Raw genomic sequence first — 20,947 nt, forward strand, 5'->3', positions numbered from 1 at the left:
CTTAGTTCTGAGTAATGTGTAGAACAATGTGTAGTATTTGATATTGGCCAATGTATTTATAATTCCTGAACTCAACAAATTGACAAGTTGAATTAAAGATGAAGTTCAACCTAGACCTTTAAGGTTATATTCCTGTATTCATTTTTACACAGATATGCAATTTACAGTACTCTTAACAACTCTGTTAACTTACAAAGAATAAAAAGGTTTTGCAGCCAAGAGTTGGAATGGAAACAATTTCTGAGATAGAGATCAAATTGTGTTTATAGACACCATTATTGGTAGATTTACTGTCAGTCATTTCCTGTGGGAATATTTCACTGGGACATAATTTTATGCCTTGATTATTCATTAAATAGCCTTTACTCCATGGAACAGAAATACCTAGAATTATAAATAGTAATGCATGCAAATTACAGTTTAACATTTCACACTATTTTACTAGATGAGGATTAAGATTATTTAATAAACGATTTCTTATTTATCACTGAAATAATTTTAAAATGACACTAATACAATATGGACTAGTGGAGAGAGGCAACAGACTGGAAATGGAAGCCGTTTGTTTCCTCTAAACTAAAACTGACATTTTTTTAAAAATATTTATCACATACATATATAAGATGCTATACTTATACTCTGTGGAGAATACCAAAGCCCATTATAAATAGTCTCTGCCCTTAAGGAGCTTATGAATTTTCTCGTACCAGAGTTAAGGCATGCTTTGTATAAAACAAAACCCAACAAATATACTATGAGTGGATATGACTAAAGTACTCTTGGAGTTGGGAAGGATGAGAGATCATGTCTCTCTGGAATATCAGAGATGACTTCAGAGAGAAAACAGTTGAGTGGAGTCTTAAAAAGATGGATAAGATTTCTGCAAATAGAGATGCAAGTACAATTATTCCAGGAGGCAGAGACTAGGTACTAAAGAAGGTGGTATATATATCAAACCACATTTTGAGACTGAAGACTTTGGTGGGGAAAGAAAAACTTACATAAACATAGTTGGAAATGGGGTTAGAACTATTTCTTCTTTTTTTTTTAAAGTAATCTCTATGCTCAACGAGGGGCGTGGGGCTCCAACCCACCACACTGAGTTCCATGCTCTATGGACTGAGCCAGCCAGGTGCCCCAGGACTAAATGCTATTGTTTAGTTACGCAAGCATTCATTTATTCAACAAACATTTCTTGAGTTCTTATTATGTGCAGGCACTGTGCTGGGAGTTAGGAGTACACTCATGAGCTGCTCAGACAAAGGCCCTTTCTAATATGTAAACATTAAAAAATGTAACTGAAATCAGGGGTGATAGCAACCCTGATTCTTCCCGATCAGGGATAGGTCCATTCATCTGTGGCAACTCAAGGTACTCGGAGTTACACAGAATACAGGATTTAATGTTTTTGAGAGAGAACTGGTATTTCCAAATAAAGTTGTTTCCCAATTTCAACCCAATCGTTTCTCAACCAAGTTTAATTAAAATGCAGCGTTAGCAGGGTGATGGGGGGGGGGGGGCACTATTTTTGGTTGATAATCAGAATTGTGTTAGCATGCATTCATTAAAAAAAGAAAGATAGGGACACACGTGTGGCGATATTTTGGACAAAAGGATTCTTCTTAACTGAATTTCGCTGCAAATTTCCTTTAAATAGCTAGCTCCCGGGGTCATTAAAATGATTTGGAACGTTTCTAGAACACATTACACTAAGTGAGATACACCTGTACTCACGCCGGGTCCGTCAAACCCATCCTTGTTTTCTCTCAAGCTAGAACTTGCTGTAATAGACACGCCTCGTGCACTGGTGGCAATTGGGAGGGAGGGTGGTGAAGGCGACGGGATGGCAGCTAGGAGAGCACTTTCCCTTTCTCCAAAACTTTGCAGGCTTCCAGCCCAGACTCACCTTCCTGCTCGTTCTTTTTCTGCCTCACCTCTCACTGTTACCCCCCCTTCCCCAACGCTCCGACCGTAGCGCGCTCCGTGCGCTTCCCCTTGCCTCCCCGCGTCTACTTTAGCTCACTTTCGCTGGCCTCCCTGCCCTGCCCTCCGCCCCGCCGCACGCCGAGCGCCGCGCGCCCACCCAGGGAACGCAGCGCAGCCGCCCGCAGACTGCGCGTCCCGTCGCGGCCCGAGGCTCCGGGGCATGCGCTCTGCGGCGCCGCCGCCCTCCCCCACCCCTTGCCGCGGCAGAGTTATGCCAAGTATGTGAGGAGCCCGCGAGGGCCAGCGCCGGTCATGGGGAGCCGCCGTCGTCGCCGCCGCCGCCTCCGCGAGCGCAGATTTTTCCCCAACAGGGCTCCGTCCTCCTCTCGCAGCGGGGGCGAGCCTGGCTGTTGAGGCGGAGGGGATGGCGGACCCTCTAAGGAGGACGCTGTCCAGGCTCCGTGGGAGGCGGAGTCCCCGCGCCGCCGGGGGGCTCGGGCTCCGGGCGGCGGCTGCAGCTACGGTGGCGGCCTCCGCGGTAGCCGAGGGAGCCCCGGACGCCTCCTCGTGCGAGCACGCCGGCGGAGCCCGGCCGAGCCTGGAGCGGCCCCCGCCGTCGCCTCAGGCGTGGGGCCCCGAGGCTCGGGTCCCGGGAGGGCGCCCGGATCGGTGGGGAGCGCTCGGGCCTCGGCCGCGCGGCGGGAAGGAGGCCGTCTCTTCGGGTGGCGGGCTCACTCGCGCCTCTCTGCGCGCCCCGCCGGGCTCCGAAGGCAGCGGAGAGGACGACGACGAGCAGGAGGACGACGCCGACTACTATGAGAACGTGCCCGGCGGCTCCCAGTCGGCGCCCGAGCCCGAGGGGGCGGAGGCGGAGCGGTGGCCCCCGCCTCCCCCGGCGGCGGGCTCCTCCCCGGGGGCGGAGGGCGGCCGCCTGGAGACAGGCAGGCTGCAGACCCAGTTGCGAGAGGCCTATTATCTGCTGATCCAGGCCATGCACGACCTGCCCCCTGACTCGGGCGCGCGGCGGGACGACAGGGGTTGGGCGGATCGCGGCTGCCTTGTGGGAGCCCGGGCTCTGGGCCAGCCGCCTTCCCCCTGCGGCGCTGCGGACCGCCGAGCCTGCCCCCGAGACTGGCAGCGGGGAGGCGGTGGCCGCCCTTGGCAGCAGGTGTCTCCGCCCCGGTCTCCTCCGAGGGAGTCGGGGGGAGGCCGCCTGCGGACTCCTCGGATGCGGCTGTCCTGCAGCAGAAGCCTCGAGAGCCTCCGGGTGGGTGCCAAGCCTCCTTCTTTCCAGCGGTGGCCGAGCGACAGCTGGATCAGGTGCGGCGCGCGCGGGGACCTGGACGAGCCCCCGCCACGTGGAGGCGGGATGGACGGCTGGAGCGGAGGCAGCGCCCCGGCCGCGGCCCCCACCGGCCTCCGGCCTCCCTGCTCCAAGGACCCCGGCCGCTCCACGGGAAGCCCCTTCAGGGATCCTGCGGGGTCAGCTGTGGCACGCAGCCGCAAAGGAGATGGCCAGGAGGGGCTTCCCTTCCTCAAGCCTCCTGCGGTGACAGTCAAGAAGCTGCAGAAGTGGATGTACAAAGGACGTCTGCTGTCCCTGGGAATGAAGGGTCGCTCCCGGGGGACATCCCCCAAAATCTCTGGAGCGCAGGCGAACCCTCCAAATCTGGGCGCCTTGAAAATGCGTGAAAGCCAAGTCCTCTCCGTGCCTCCAGACCAAAGAATTACGCTAACAGGTAGGATACTTTGCGATCAGAATGCTAACTCTTTGAGTCTTAGTGTTTACCAACTGGGCTTCTGTCTTAAGAGACAAGAATAAGGTATGCATTTGCAGACAGGTACGTGCCGGTGCCAAAGTCAGTGACACGTAAGTGGCAGCTGAATGCACCAGGTTACTTGGTATAACGCATTCGCTCGTTTTGTCTCCCCCCTGCCTTTAAAAGACAGTGGCATGAGGAACTTGGGGTTTTTGTTTTTTCTTCTATAAACCGGCGTGCATACTCCTGAATACTACACTGAGTAAAGGTTAAGTTCATCACACGCTTTTTGTATAGAGTTGGGCGGTGCTGCCTTCATTTTTATTCTTTGTGGCTCTAGGCAAATCCGTAGACTTTGTGGAGGTTGTGAATTTGAATTTGATTCAAGGGAGACTTTATGGGCTTCATAAACTGTCATTTTACTCATTACACGTTTTCTTTTTTCTTTTCCGTCTCTCTCCCAGGCCCGCGTGCACACAACAGACACACAACCAAACCCAAAAACAAACCAAACTATCAACCAAAATTTCTTTTTAGTCACTAGGATTTCACGTACTTCACCTCTCCACCTTTCCTCCCTTCTTCCTTCCACAACAACAACAAAAGAAAAAAAAAAAAAACCAACAAAGTGAGTAATCTTTTTATTGTGGAAAAATAAGGGCACCGGTATTTTAATCAAGAGAAAGATGTCTAGTACTTCTAAGAAAGTGCATTCATTTAAAGTCATGTGCGAACTTAAGTATATTTGGTAATTATGTTGTCAATAGTAAAAATTTGTTTCTGAAAGAAGGACGGTAGTTTCAAACTGAGTCCAAAACAACACTATCCTTTGAACTACAATTTTAAATACAAAGACTTTTAGTGAACAAAAAGACATATGTCATTAATTTTAAAAATATTAAATGATGATATATAAAAGGATTCACAGTACTTAGCATTTTCTCTGGTAAGAATTACAAATCCTCCAGGACTGGGGTTTATACACATTAACTTTGTTTAACCAATAAATACAAAACTGGGGAGAAACAAAGTTCACAAAACTTGTAATCGCACAGTGAGGACAAATCAAATGATTCATTTAAAGCATATACAAACTGGAAAAGTTTTTTTTTTTTTTTGAGTCTATAAATCTCTAATCCATACCTGTCAAAATTTATCCCATTTCTTTATCCTGTTTATCCTCAAATTTATTCCATTTCTTTTTTTTAATATTTTTTTAATGTTCATTCATTTTTGAGAGAGGGAGAGGGAGAGGGGATGAGAGAGAGGGAGAGGGGGAGAGAGAGAGAGAGAGAGAGAGAGAGAGAGAGAATGAGAATGAGCGGGAGAGGGGCAGAGTGAGAGGAGGAGACATAGAATCCGAAGCAGGCTCCAGGCTCTGAGCTGTCAGCACAGAGCCCGAGGAGCGGCTCAGATTCACAAACTGTGAGATCATGACCTGAGCCAAAGTTGGATGCTTAACCAACTGAGCCACCCAAGTGCCTCAAACTTATTCCATTTCTTTTGAATAAAGGATAACAGAATGTACATTTTTTTTTTGTAAAGGGAGGTGTACTTGCTAAGTTCACATTAAAAAAATACGTATTTGCAGGAGTAAAGTATTTGTAATCTTTATATTTTATTGCTACTATATCTTTACTTCCCATGATCTTGTTTCAGTTAACTCTTTGTAAGATCGTTAAATTTCAGCCATAACAAAAATCTGCATAAAATTTTAGTCAATTTTTTTTACCCTTTTGTTGCAAAGGTTAAACATTTACCATCTGATGGCTTTAAGATCCTCAGTTATAGTGTAAATAAACATTCAAGGATTTTTAAAGTAATAATAAATGTAATAATGCTCAAGAATGAATTCATTGATTCTTTTCATTGAGAAACTAATTAAATTGAAGTAACTGTAAAATAAATTAAAATGAAACATTAGAATTACTATGTGATAGTATTTTAGATATTTTACAAGAAATCTAAGCAAATGCTTGAGTTATTTCTGGTTTAAATAACTTTCTCAGATGTTATTTCCTTTCAAATCAAATCATCTTTTAGGAAAGATATAAATAACTTGTGTAATGTTTACATATCTGGTATAGATTTGGAGAGTTAATCTTGTTTTTTTTTTTTTTAACTATTTTTCATGAAGGTTAGTTGAACTTATTAAAACCATCTGGATACTTTATGTGGTTCTCATAATCCCCCTGCATATCCCCCCCCCATGACACCTGTCATTTAACAACAACAAAAGAAACAGGAGTCAAGAAGTTTACCCAGGGTGGCACAAACTAGTATTATATGGTTTGTATATATTAGTGTAGGGATTCAGACTATTATATGGATTCAGACTCAGGTCTCAATGACTCCAAAACCCCTATTTATATGAGGTTAAACACATGCTAAAGTTCCTTAGAGGCCTGATCCAATTAATTATATTAAGTTGCTTGAAATGAGGAGATGAATGGAATTTCAACAAGGTTTAGAGGGTAGGTAACTACCTCAAAATTGCAAAGAAGATGGGGGAATTCTCATAGGTTTTTTTTTTTTTTTTTTTTAATGTTCATTTATTTATTTTGAGAGAGAGAGAGAGTGCTCTCGAGGTGGGAAGGGGCAGAGAAAGATGGAGAAAGAGAATCCTAAGCAGCTTCTCACCTTCAGGGCAGAGCCCCATGATGGGTGGAGATACGGTGGGGATGGGGGTCGGGGATGGGTGTTGGGCTCAACCTCAGGAAGGGTGAGATCACCACCTGAGCTGAAATCTAGAGTCCCAGGCTTAACCCTGAGAGCCACCCAGGTGGCCTATTAAGATAATTTTTAAATGAATATATCTATTTTAGGAGCGCCTGGGTGGCTCAGTCAGTTAAGTGTCTGACTCTTGATTTTGGCTTAGGTCATGATCTCACTGTTCATGGATCAAACCCCACCTTGGGCTCTGTACTGATAGCACAGAACCTGCTTGGGATTCATATTCTCTCTCTCTCTCGCTCGCTCGCTCGCTCGCTCGCACGCACATGCGCCTCTCTTTCTCTACCCCTTTCTCCCTCGCTGCCCCTCCCCCACTCGCGCTTGCTCTGTCTTTCAAAATAAAAAAAAACTTAAAAAAAATCAGTATATCTATTTTAAACCTTCACCTTTAAATGTTTACTTTAGTTAAGATTGATGTTACCTGGATTCTACCTTTTTTTTTAGTAAAATCTTTTTTAGTGTTTATTTTTGAGAGAGGGAGAGAGAGAGAGAGTGTGAACCGGAAAAGGGCAGAGAGAGAGGGAGACACAGAATCTGAAGCAGGCTCCAGGCTCTGAGCTGTCAGACTCGGAGCTCAAACTCATGAACCATGAGATCGTGACCTGAGCCAAAGTCAGACACTTAACTGACTGAACCACCCAAACACCCCTCTAGAGTTTACTTTTAAATTCTGTTTTCAGGGTGCCTGGGTGGCTCAGTTGGTTAAGCATCCGACTTCAGCTCAGGTCACGATCTCGCGGTCCATGAGTTCGAGCCCCACGTCGGGCTCTGGGCTGATGGCTCGGAACCTGGAGCCTGCTTCCGATTCTGTGTCTCCCTCTCTCTCTGCCCCTCCCCTGTTCATGCTCTGTCTCTCTCTGTCTCAAAAATAAAAATTAACATTAAAAAAAAAATTTAAAAGAAAAAAGAATCCTGTTTTCCTTTTCCTTTTTAAAAAAATTTTTAACGTTTATTTAGTTTTGAGACAGCACAAGCGGGAGAGGGGCAGAGAGAGAGGGAGACACAGAATCCGAAGCAGGCCCCAGGCTCTGAACTGTAAGCACAGAACCTGACTCGGGCTCGAACTCACAAACTGCAAGATCATGACCTGAGCCGAAGTCAGGTGCTTAACCAACTGAGCCACCAAGAGCCCCTAAATCATGTTTTCTAAAAAATTAATTGGGCATTCCAGATGAAGTAATTCATTCTAGATTGTATAAAGGTGTTAAATACACCAAAAGGTTTATATCACACTTTTCTATTCAGTATTATTTATGAGAATGTTTTCTTTCAAGATGAAGTTAAAGAATTTATAACACAGAATAACTAATGGGATGGAGATACCTAATCTATCTAATACTTAGGTATTTTGAAAATTTTTGAGACCACATAACAATCATTTTTAAATGATTTGGAATGATTTTAAATTTATTTTGGAAGCCAAAATGATGTTTTGTTTTGATTTCTGTCTCCTACTGAGAACCTTTAAAACTTTAGATAGTATAATAATGCCAATGATTTGGTGTTTTGGGTGTGATGTTCACAGATTGGCCAATTTGTACTTAATTGAGATGATTATTTAAGAAATCTAAAGTCATTACACATGATAAATATTGTCAAGTTTCTGCAAGCCGTAGATTACAAAGGAATTTTAATCTATTTGCCAACTATACTTCATTATAAGTCTTTATAAATATATTTAATTAGCATATAGTACTCAGGAATAAATTCAAAGGCACTAGGTTGAGCTATTTCAGCCTTTTATTGCCTTAAAAAATAATTAGCCTACCTTGACTCTACTTTTGCTGCTACACGATCTGTGAAAGAAAAAAATTAGGGCATGTAACTTGTTAACATTTTGTCTGAAAATTTTAGGTAATTCTTTTAAAATAGTATTAATTGGTGTGATTTCATGCATTATACTTTGTTAGGTTGAGATTTATAATGCAGATTCTCATCTATTTCTTCTATTTCCTGAAGTATTTGTAGCTCTAATTTCTTTATGATCTACATGATCTTTATGAATTTTTTCAACAAATTCTTTTATGCATTAGCCCTATTCATGATTAGTATCAATAGGCATATAATGTTTGGCTGTCTTCTAACTTTAAATCCCTCTCTGAGAAATTCTGCCATTATGGCCCTGGAAGCAAGTTCAGTTGTCTTTTTTTTTTTTTTTGGAAGAGTGCCACAGAACATTGAAGTTGCTGGTGGCAGGAAAACTCTGAGAATTACAAATTCAGCAGAAAATAGTGTGTTGATTTGAAAGTCCTACATTTGTAAGTGGAATTTATTTTTTGGAATCACTAAGGTTATTTTTTAGACCTTTGCCACTCAAAGTGTGGTTATGGAGCAGTGCTTTTCAAACTCTGAAAATCTTGTTAAAATGTGGATTTATAGGTGTAGGGGGTGGGACCTGAGAATCTGCATTTTAACAAACTTCCAGTGTAGATGAGGCTGTTTGGTATGTACTTTGAGTAGCAAGGTTCTAGAGTTCCCAGTGCCCCAATCACCTATCTTGACACATTTATTAAAGTTTTGAAGAAGCATTCTACTTTATTCTGATACTTGATACTTAAACTAAATTCTATTAGAACAAAGCAGTTGAGGTCTTTCAGCTTCAGTTTTATTATGTATATTTATACTTACTGCTTACATGTGACAAGTTTAAGCAGTTCCCTTCATATTGGTCTTATCTTGCACCAATAAATATGAGATTGTGGAATCTACTAGAGAGGAGGCTATGTAGTATGCTGGTTAACAGAATAGAGCCTCTAGTTGTCTGATCAGACCCCATCACTGACCAGGCTTGTGACCTGGAACAGGTCACTCAGCCCTCAGGTTGCTCTGAGGATGAAAAAAGATAATCTGTTTGGTACAGTGCTTGGTGCTTAGTTAGCTGTTACCAAGAGAAAGGTAATCAGGCTTTGTGAGAATACTACCTTGCCCAGATGGTTAGGATTCTGGATAGAGAGTGAAGTGATCAGAAGGTAAGGAGTACTGCCTTGAAGAACACTGGCAATCGAGCTAACACACACCTGTTTAGGGACACTTACTTATCCTGCCCTTCTTTTGTGCGTCTTTGTCTTGCTGTTCCCTCTTACTTTGTGGAACTGCAAACAGTCTGAGTTTTCTTCTCTACTGTCCCTAAAGCCAGCTAGCACACAGCTTTTTTTTCTTAAGGGTTTTGTTGCTAGTCACAAGGGAGGAAACGTAAAACAGAAAAATAACTTACTTCCTTTTCAATTGTACCCATCTCCCCACTTAGATATATCTGGAAAAGAGAAAGGCACATGTATATAAAAACTCATGTACAAACCTAAGGCTTGTATTTATTCTAGTCATTTCATCTGGGCTGCCAGGTTTGACTCTAAGCAGGATTGCTTGTATTTATTTAAATTCTAATACAATGTTGTAAGAATTCTTTTATTTAGGATTTTTTAAGGAGATGTAAGCAAAGCAACAAAGTTTGTTTCTGCAGTAGGGCTTTTTTAAATGATGAAAAGATGTCTGTATATACTGTACAATTTCAGTGAAGGTTGAAATCCATAATTTCTCAGTTTGCTGATGATTTTGAGGTGGGGCACTAGTTAAATGTTTAGTAATAGTAAGTCATTTAATTTATTATGAAATAATAGTTGAGGACAAAAAATTGGCTTGAGTAGTTCACTACTATGTAGAATATTTTTTGAGTGAAAAACTTAATTGCCACTTCTGCATTCTCTTACGGATTTTCAAAGTAAAGTTATTTTAATTACTCATTTCATTAATTATACCACAACATGTATAATTATAAGAGAATAAAGACATTTTTGACTTGCAACTTTGCGTACTTATTTTGGTATCTTTTTTTACTTATATTTTCATTGTGAGTGTGTGTGTGTGAGTGAACATAGCTGTAGGTAAAGCTAACAGGAGCTAAAGATAATTTAAATTTATGCCAGTAGGGTTTAACATTAATTTTAGCATAAAAGGGAGTAAATGGAAGATTGCAGATAGCTTTCTGTGTAATTTACATTCATATGCATCTGTTTAGTTACCTGAGATAAAAATGAAATGTTTAAAATTAGGGTCCTGAATGTGTTGCTTATATTCAGTTTTAATAAATGAATGAATTTGGCCTTTATCAGAAATCATAATGATGTACCTATTTATCTCTAAATTTTAAGTTCAGTATCATGTAGTATATTGAATTATTCAGCAATAGCAGTCAGATTATTTGGTTTCAAGTTTTTGTGGTCTGTAGTTTCATGAAAAATAGTTGCATTGTATCTCATGGTATAATTATTCCTTTTAATATTACACATTTATTAAATACTTATATCAATAGATACATCAATTTGCTTAAATACGGGTTGCTAATAGCTTTGTTTTTGTCATTACAGTTCCTTGGAGTGTAGTACAAGTAAAAGCATGTTTATTTCTTTAAATGTATGTCAAAAACTCAATAGGACTCAAAATAATTTAACTATATAAAATTTTGGATCTGCTGAGAGACATCTGAGAAAATGATAAAATAATATGTGACTCCTAGCTATCATGAGTTGTATAATTTTATACTTTTGGCTTCAAATTTATAATTGTGTAAAAACTACAAATAATGTCCCTTGATCATCTGAAATGCTATTAAATAATAGGGACTTGGCTTAAATGTGAAATAGATTTGGACTTTAGTACACTTGGCAAAAAGATGTGACCACTAACAACCTGGAAGCCCCAGTGATTCCTGAGTATGTGTTGATTTTCAGTTCTTAAATCAGTTCTTTAATTTTAAAGGAGACAGAACCAAAGAAAGACTTGAATCCTCACGTTTTTCATTAATTAAATTGAACTAAATTAATTGAAGTTATTTATCGAATGAATATTCGTTACATGTTTGCATGTTAAATCCTGGAGGGTAGAGGTGTGTATCTCTTTTCTAGTAGCCCAGGTATATTGCTACAAACTTTGGAGTCATAAGAGTTTATTTTGAGTACTGCTTCTTCCATTTATGAACCAGTTGATCTTGGGCAAATTACTTTTCTGAGTTATATAGTTTTCAAGATATTTCCACCATTACTCAATCCTTATGAGCAGTTAACTGGATTGATATTATCACCACATTCAGAAAGGGTTACCTGCTTTCCTACCTTTGGTGGGTAGCATGGTATAGGGGAGACAGGTTAAGAGCATGGATTTTAGTATTAGATTGACTTAAATTTGAATACTACAGCTAGCACCTTGACCATATTCCTCACTTTTTCTGCCTTATGGAAATAGTCATTTTCTTAACATTGTTGTGGAGGTTAAGGGCTTTCTTACTGCTTTATCTTTCATTCCTGGCACATAATAGGTACTCAATAAATATTTGTTGAGTAAGTAAATGTCTGGCATAGTAGACATTCACGGGAACTTTCTTCCCTTTTGATTCCTAGTTCATTCCTGCCTCTGAACTAGATGAACTTGAAACCCAGTTTGTGTTTGAGATATTTTTAAAAATTATTATTAGCTTTTTTAAAAAATTAATCTACTTGGTTGGGTAATATTTAGGATGAAAAAAGACAAGTTTACATTTTTTAAGGGATTTTTTTTTTCAGTAGAGGAAGGTTACTGAAAGCCTTGATTATGCATGAACCTAATGTTGTGGTTGTTTCTAAGCTCCTCATAGTTTAATGTGTTTTTATCACTCTGTTACTAGGCTTTCATATTTTATTTGCTAGAATACAAGATGAATCAACCATATATACACGTGAAGTAGCAGGACTATAATTCCATAATTTAGAAACCTTTAGCATGATCTTAAATTTTTAGAAATGTTCTGTTTTAACTTTCTATGCCTAGTGAATTAGTGTTATGGTATATATTTAGTTTATTGACTGTAATTGAAGCCTGCTTTATGCAGTTCTTTGGATGTGCAAAACATTTACCTCTCTATGTGGAATTGATGTTATGTGTACATTTTTCTCAAAAAAATCTTATCGCATTACATTAACACAAACACATATCAAGCATTTGATGACGCTCATTGCACTATGAATTCCTTAATTCATTTTTTTTTTTTGAGAGGGTAAGAACACATGAGTGCGGGAGGGGCAGAGGGAAAGAAACAGACAAAGAGAGAATCTTAAGCAGGCTCCACATCCAGCACAGAGCCAGACTTGGGGCTCAATCATTTGAGCATGACTTTTGATTTTGGCTCAGGTCATGATCTCAGAATCATGGGATCTAGCCCGTACCAGGCTCTGCGCTGAGCACGGAACCTGCTTAAGGTTCTCTCTCTCTCTCTCTCTCTCTCTCTCTCTCTCTCTCTCTCTCTCTCCCCCCCCACTTGTATTTTCTCTCTCTCTCTCAAATAAAATTAAAAAATTTTTAAAAAGAAAAATAAAATTATTCAAAATATGAATTAAAGTCATACTGTGTACAAAGTATTCTATATAAGCTTAAGTGTGTTTTGCGTGGGGTACGTCTTTGTTAGCCCAGATATGTTTATAAAGGCAATCTTAGAGTTTGTTTATTCATTTTCTTAGAATTCTTATGTCACTTTTACTAGTAGTCTAAATAATAAAAATTATTTTTAGTGAAAAAGCCAAAATGTTTCTTGTTTCATTTTAGTCTCCAAATGTGTAATACTACTTTTCCTTCTTTTTTTCCTTTTAAAAATATTAGTTTTTTTCTTTTTTTTTTTATTTAAATTTTAGTTAACATATAGTGCAATATTGGCTTAAAGAATAGAATTTAGTGATTCATCACTTACATACAATACCCAGTGCTCATCACAAGTGCCGGTATGGCCCATCTCCCACCCACCTCCTACTATCAACCCATAGTTTGTTCTCCAGTCATTAAGAGTCTCTTGTGGTTTGTTTCCCTCTCTCCTCTTTTTTCCCCCTTCCCACATGTTCATCTGTTTTGTTTCTTAAATTCTATATGTGAGTGAAGTCATGGTATTTGTCTTTCTCTGATTGAATTACTTTGCTTCGCATAATGCATTCTAGTTCCATCTATTTCATTGTAAATGGCAAAATTTCATTCTTTTTGGATAGCTGAGTAATATTCCATTGTTAAAAATAGTATTTTAATAACTGATCTCAAGTGACTGGTTTTTCCTGGTATCCTAGGCATTACGTTTTACTTTCTTCTTTTTCTTTGAAACAGATTTATTTGAAAATGTCTATGGGTCTTCAGTGAAGAGAAGAGAACTTGAAGATCTGAAGGATAATATTGGAATCAGAGGTCATAAGCCACTTAACAGCATCACTGTGTCAAAGAAACGCAATTGGCTATATCAGAGTACTCTGAGATCTTTTAACCTGGAAGAAGAAAATAAGAAATGCCAAGACATAAGTCATTTATCCATCTCACCTAAACATCAGTTATCACGACCTTTCCTCAAATCATCTGAAGAATATTGTACATATGTGGTGTGTAATGCTACAAATTCTTCATTATCAAAAAATTGTTCTTTAGATTTTAATGAGGAAAATGATGCAGATGATGAAGGAGAAATATGGTACAACCCCATTCCTGAGGATGATGACTTTGGTATATCAAATGCTTTGAGTTTTGGTGAGGCAGACCCTGCTGTTCTGAAGTTTCCTGCTGTTAGTTTGAGAGTATTGTCTGGTCCAGACCTAATGAAAGCAGAACAGTACACTGAAGGCTTGCTGTACTCTTCAGAACACAGAGGCAAGGTTCATACATCACAGTCAAATGAAGTGAATCCTGTTGAGTCCATCCACTCCACAGAGCTCGTGCGGCAGTACAAGCAAGGGCTTGGACACAAGACACAAGAAAGAATAATGGTAGAGGAGAGTCTCATGTTGAAATCTCCTTTTGCAGGTAAAGGTGGTCACATGTTTGCCTTCTTCTTCCATTCAATTCTTGGACAGTAGCTAAAACTAAATATAGATGTCTATTGTAGCTATGTACTTTTCCTTACAAAGTGAGTGTGTTTTCATAAAAATAAAGAAAACTTCAAAAACGTTTACAAATATTTGTATATAGATGGTGGTTTAGTTATTCCTGTCACAGACTTGATTTTGTAAGGGGTGAAGATGCTGGGGTAGTCCTACACCAACTGTTAGTGTGTTTGTCCTTAATTAGTTTCTCTTAGTTGAAAGAGTGGGATCATGAGGTGCAGAAGAAAAAGATACATTTCCTTTTTGTTTTTAATTTTTTTTAATGTTTATTTTTGAGAGAGAGAGAGGCAGACTGCAAGTGGGGGAAGGGCAGAGAGAGAGGGAGACACAGAATCTGAAGCAGGCTCCAGGCTCTGAGCTATCAGCACAGACCCCTATGCGGGGCTTGAACTCACAAACCGTTAGATCATGACCTGAGCCAAAGTTGGATGCTTAACTGACTGAGCCACCCAGGCGCCCCAATATATATTCTTTATGTAAATCTAATTTTGCTTCATTCATTCATTCATTCATTCATTCATTCATTCATTTATACCTAGCCTGGCTATAGCTGAAAAGTTGTATAGTCCGTGTATCAGTAGTTATTACTTTACAGTTTCTTTTTTTTTTTTTTAATTTTTTTTTTTCAACGCTTTTTATTTATTTTTGGGACAGAGAGAGACAGAGCATGAACGGGGAGGGGCAGAGAGAGAGGGAGACACAGAATCGGAAACAGGCTCCAGGCTCCGAGCCATCAGCCCAGAGCCTGACGCGGGGCTCGAACTCACGGACCGCGAGATCGTGACCTGGCTGAAGTCGGACGCTTAACCGACTGCGCCACCCAGGCGCCCCTACTTTACAGTTTCATGCCTACATTTCCTCATGAACAAAGGAAAGGAAGAAGAGAAAAAATAAATGAGAGGTAAAAGTAAAGACCTCTCAAGTAGGTGGGTGTTGCAATAGTTATGGAACCTAGAAAAGAAATAATTGAAGTTTGATGCATATTAGGTTGCACCATATTAAATTGACAGTTTTTGATCTGCAGAACACTATATGAAATAGTTCAACCTGATGGCTTCTTTCTTCCTTGATTGCCTTGAGTTTTTGATGTGCTTCTTTTAAAATTTGGTCCCAGACACACTAGGAAATAGCAGAGAGCATATTTAGTTGCAAATATCAAATGTTGCCTAGAAAGCAGTTCTGTTTTACATCAAGTTGTTTTAATTTATAAAATTTCAAATGATACAGAATATTCAAAGATGTGGCATATAACAGATGCTGTCAGTATCTTGCCCATATCCCTTGGGATTTATTATTTATTTAGATGGGACAAGCCTCCATCCAAACATCAGTATCTGCATCTCTGCTTGAGGATTCTGGCAGGAGTGTTAGAGAACTTCTCTGCAGGAAGCCTAGGAGTGCCCCTCAATGAGTGACTGTTGGAGTGCCCACCAACCAGAATTGGTATAGAACCACCTCAGCTCTCTCATGCCCTGGCTGTCATAATTCTACATCATTTCCCAGAGTTTTCTCCTGATATTGAACATGAGTTGCCCGTAGTAGTAACAGGCTTGATTGTTCTTGGATTTGCCCCTGAATTTCCTCACTTCTTGCTGATAATTATGTGCTTTACAAATAAATTACTTGGATTTGAATCCTTTTCTCAGGGATATGTGGAGGTGGAATAAATGTTATATGATAAGAGAAAAAGTGAGTTAAATAACAGTGTATACTATATTATGTCAGTTTGAAAGAAACACTGAAAAGTTATACTAGAAAAGTTAAGTATTCCCCCCCCTCCCCACTGCCATGTTAGGATTGAAGGTAATGAAAAATTTTGTGAGTGGAGCACCTGGGTGGATCAGTCAGTGAAGCATTGGACTCTTGATTTTGCCTCAGGTCATGGTCTCACGGTCATAAGATCGAGCCCCTCGTCTGGCTTACACTGACAGTGCAAAGCCTGCTTTTTTACATTTTTAAAATTAAAAAAAAAAAATTGTGTGCATTTCTAATTGTAGACTGATTTTTCAGAAGAATTTGTGGGGTTTTTTTTTTTTGTAAGCTAGATGGAAAGAGGATGTAAGCTAGATGGAAAGAGGAATAAATGCTTTATGAAATAATAGTTTGGAATACAGGTTGTGATTGGAGTGGTAGGGAAGCTTGCAGGAGTATGGCAGAGAGTGATGGGTTTGTATGGTGCAGGAAAGGCAAGAGGGCATAAGAATAACAGCAAAGTTAGAAAGCCAGTGTCTGTAAAGTTACACATATTTTGATTTAAGTTGCTGTCTTCAAACTTTATTATTTTATGTTTGTGGCAAATTGTGAACCTAGAAAGACTAACAGATATTATAAAAACAAAAACAAAAACTTGAAAGTAGGGTAGAGCTGTTATTTATGTTTCCTCTCTCTCTGTTATTCTTCTTTTTAGCATCTTATTAAAATATAATAAGCACAGTCCTAAGTTGACTAAAGGAAATATTTAGTTTATTTGTATGTCATCATTTTGTTTTAGTTTGATCAGAAAGGTTACCTAAAGTGATCTGTTTTCTTTAGCAATATTAACAGAGCTGTTGAGGGGTGCCTGGGTGGCTCCGTTAGTTAAGCATTTGACTATTGGTTTTGGCTCAGGTAATGATCTCAGGGTTGTGAGATTGAGCCCCACGCTGAGGGTGGAGCCTGTTTGGGATTCTCTCTCTCCCTCCCTCTCTGCCCCTCCCCCTCTCGCTCTTGTGTGCATGCTCTCTCTCTCTCAAAATAAATAAACATCAAAAATGAGAACTGTTGAGAAATAGGCAAAGATAATGGTTGAATTTCAAAATAATTTTCTGATCAAGAAATAAAAAAGCTCGAGTATATTTAGTATCGTTGACAATTTTTTAATCATTCTAACACAATTATGACTTGTTATTTTGTTTATTAAGTCCCATATGTATATTTATGTTTTATCTAGTTGCGATCATAGCAGTCTGTTTTTGGTGTTTTTGTTTTGTTTTGTTCGAGAAAGGGAGAGCATGCCCCTTCCCCCACACCCCCATGTACAGGGGAGGGGCAGAGGGAGAGGGAGAGAGAGAGAATCTCAAGCAGGCTCCTTGCCCAGTTTGATGCCTGACTTGGGGCTCAATCACATGACTTGAGGTCATGACTTGAGCCGAAATCGAGTTGAATGCTTAACTGACTGAGCTCCCCAGGTGCCCCTGTTTTTGGTTTTTGATATTTCCACTTGATGTTTTCATCTTGTATTGTTACATGTAGATTAACATTATTGTTTACCAATTTTATAATATTTAATAGGGTTGGTGTGTCCTAATCTATTTGACTGGTTATGTTGGGTGTTAATAGATTATTTCCACTACTAGAGGAGTGATCATCATCATGATCTATTTCACTTTATTTGGATTAATTACTAGTATCATTACTGGGTTTTTATGGCTGGTAACTATTATAGTAATTCCTATATTATATTTCCTAAAAGGTTTACCACTTTACAGGCAACTGACAATTGGTTGGTTGATTAATTGATTTACTCTATAAACGCTCAATTTCTGCTGTGTGCCAGTTACTGTTCTAGGTGCTGAAGGAATTTGCCAGTTTCACTTGATTCTAGCCTGGTTTATGGATTTACAAAGATTTTCATTTTGTACTTTCCCTGTATAGCTAGTCTGTGATTTGATTAGTATAATTTTGGTTTAATTTTAAGCAGTTATTGAATTTGGTAGTATTTCAGCTCTTGGGTTTTATAAAAACAAAGCATTTTTATTTTAATAAGTTTAGTCTTGTCTGAAGTAGAAATTGCTAACATACACAGTATTTCATTTTAATAGTTAAAGACTTCAATAAGAATATTTAATGCATGATGTGTAAAAAAAGTCAAAATGTTAAATTAACTCCGTAATACTTTAATAGAACCTAGAGCAATTTAATATACTGGATAGCTTTTTAAGCCGTTGACAAAATAGATTGTAGACTACAGCAGGACTCTGATTACTATAGAATGTTTTAGGCCAGTAAACCAATAGAATTGTACTACAATTTACAGTACAAGGGAATGCTTTGTCTAGTTTATCAAATATTCCATTTCTTATTTGTTATTTACCAGAAAGGCCCCGCAGGCATACTTAAAATAGTCCTTTCTCTATAAAGAAACCACTTCTTTGTTTTTAGGACATATAAAGAGGGGTGGAGGGAGATTATATTAGCACTTTAAAAGAAAGGTCATTTAATCTATCGATTTTGAAATGAATTAATACTCTTTCGTTATTTTAATTGTGAAATGTAGTATTTCATAGAGTAACCTCTGATATTAGGGTCATTAGAGATCTTTATAAGGAATAGTTAGAGGAAGTGTGAAAAACCCATTTAAATTTTAAATAATTTAAATCATAGATTGTTTCATTTATTCTTTTTTTTTTTTTAAGTAAGCTCGAAGCCCAGCCCCAAGATCTAGAGTCACATGCTGTCCTGAGTGAGCCAGCCAGGCACCCCTAAATTGTTTCTTTAAAGAAACAGTTTAAACTTATATAATAGATTTTAGAAGTTATTTTCATTTTGCTTTATTAAACACTTAAATAGGAACAGTTTCACATTTTAAAATAAAATTGATTAGTCAGTTTATACATTTTTTTTTTTTTAACTGAGGCATTGAAAGTTTAAGGTTGAGGGGCCCCTTGGTGGCTCCTCAGTCAGTTAAGTGGGTTATGCGTCTGACTCTTGATTTTGGCTCAGGTCATGAGTTTGTGAGTTTGTGAGTTTGAGCCCTGCGTCCGGCTGGCGCTGACAGCCTGGAGCCTGGCTGGGATTCTGTCTTTCCCTCTCTTTCCCCCCTTCCCTCCCTCCTTCTCTCTAAATAAATAAGTAAATAAACAAACTTAAAAAAAAGAAAAAAGAAAGTTTAAGGTTAAATGGAATATTTTATTTAAAAACAAACATTTATTTATTTTTGAGAGAGGGAAGGGTTGGGGGAGGGGCAGAGAGAGAGGGAGACAGAGGATCTGAAGTGGGCTCTGGGCTGACAGCAGAGAGCCTAATGCACCCAAACTCATGAACCATGAGATCATGACCTGAGCTGAAGTTAGATGCTTAACCTACTGAGCCATCCAGGTGCCCCTTAACTTCTTAATAATGGTTAAGAAGCCACCATTAAAAATCAATTTAATGTATATGTATAGACAGAAAAATGTTTAGAAGGATGGAAGTACTCTAAAGTACAGTATTTAAGAATATAGGCTCTGAAGGCCTATGCTTAGGTTTGAATTGTACCTGTTTCTGCCACTTAGCTGCTTTGTGATCTTAAACAAATCAGCTCTGTGCATGAGGTCCTTGTCTGGAGGATGGGATGCTTGTGGTATCTTAACTCTTAAGGCTATTTCAAGAATTAAATCAGAATCTGTGCATACTAAGTGTTAAATTAATTTTTCATACTTTGTCTAGCTCAATAAATGTTGGCTAGTGCTATAAATATTAACAATTTACTGTTAAACTACTTTGGATATTATTTTCATCTCACTATTTATAATGACTCATCTCTTAATAGCTCAGTTTAGGCTATTTGGATTTCTTTGTATCTTTTAAAAACTTTTTATTGTAAACCTGGATAATTTTGACATTTAGGGGGGAAAAAAGCTATTTTTGTGTGGAGAAAAAAATAAAAAACATTTCAATGCTTTACTCTTCATGAAAACTGAGACGATAACAAAACTTATTTATGTCTCTGTACTGTTATTTAATATATTGAAATTGCAAGGAAAAGCCCTAATTTAGCTTTTGAAGTTCCAGGGAATTATTGTATATAAATAATAAAAGAAAGAAAATGTCTTTATAGTTTTTAAAATTATTCAGTTAGCTTTATGATATTCAATATTCAGTTATTCTTTTTTTCTTCTTTTTTTTAAGTTTTATTTTTTTAATTTACATTCACATTAGTTAGCATATAGTACAACGATTTCAGGAGTGAATTCCTTAGTGCCCCTTACCCAGTTAGCCCATCCCCCCTCCCACACCCCCTCCAGTAACCCTGTTTGTTCTCCATATTTATGAGTCTCTTGTGCTTTGTCCCCTCCCTGTTTTTATATTATTTTTGTTTCCCTTCCCTTACGTTCATCTGTTTTGTCTCTTAAAGTCCTCATATGAGTAAAGTCCTATGATATTTGTCTTTCTCTGACTGACTAATCAATATTCAATTATTCTTGATTAACTGTGTTTCATTCTATGTATAATCTTTCGTGATATGTTCTGAGGGAACATCGAAGAAAGAAAGGGCTCTTAGTTGTCAAAATTATAAACTTGTTCGGTTTTTGGGGTGCCTGGGTGGCTCAGTCATAAAGCATTTGACTTGATCTCAGCTCAGGTCTTAATCTCAGGGTGGTGAGTTCAAGCCCCGTGTTGGGCTCTGCATTGGGCATTAAGCCTACTTAAAAAAAAAAAGTAAATAAATAATAATAATAAGCTTGTTTTGTTTTTAACTTTTTTAAAAAAAACCACTGCTATGTGATAAAATTTAGTTTTTAGAGAAGTATAAACAAATGTTCTTTTATTAGAGTAGGATTTCTTTTTTCTTTTTAAAATTGGAGTAGGATTTCTAAATAAACACTCAAATAGATAATATGCCAAAATAAACATATCAAAATAGGAAGCTTTCCTAGTTTCCTCTGATATCCACTGTTCATGGTTATAAAA

General features: G+C 38.7%; 1 protein-coding gene across 2 annotated transcripts in view; it reads left to right on the forward strand.

Annotated features, from left to right (window-relative positions):
- The first annotated feature begins 2,124 nt into the window (after window positions 1-2,124).
- Window positions 2,125-20,947, forward strand: part of SYDE2 (synapse defective Rho GTPase homolog 2) — a 51,646-nt gene continuing 32,823 nt past the window's right edge. Inside the window, exons 1-2 of one of the 2 annotated variants that reach the window (XM_019414012.2) lie at window positions 2,125-3,665; window positions 13,533-14,216. In XM_019414012.2, the coding sequence (XP_019269557.2) occupies window positions 2,351-3,665; window positions 13,533-14,216 (1,999 nt within the window). In that variant the 5' untranslated portion in view covers window positions 2,125-2,350. The remainder of the gene's footprint in view (window positions 3,666-13,532; window positions 14,217-20,947) is intronic. The other variant, XM_019414011.2, reaches the window with a different exon arrangement.

Source organism: Panthera pardus, unplaced genomic scaffold (assembly GCF_024362965.1).
Source record: "Panthera pardus isolate Hobbes unplaced genomic scaffold, ASM2436296v1 HiC_scaffold_11, whole genome shotgun sequence".
Classification (NCBI taxonomy): Eukaryota; Metazoa; Chordata; class Mammalia; order Carnivora; family Felidae; genus Panthera; species Panthera pardus.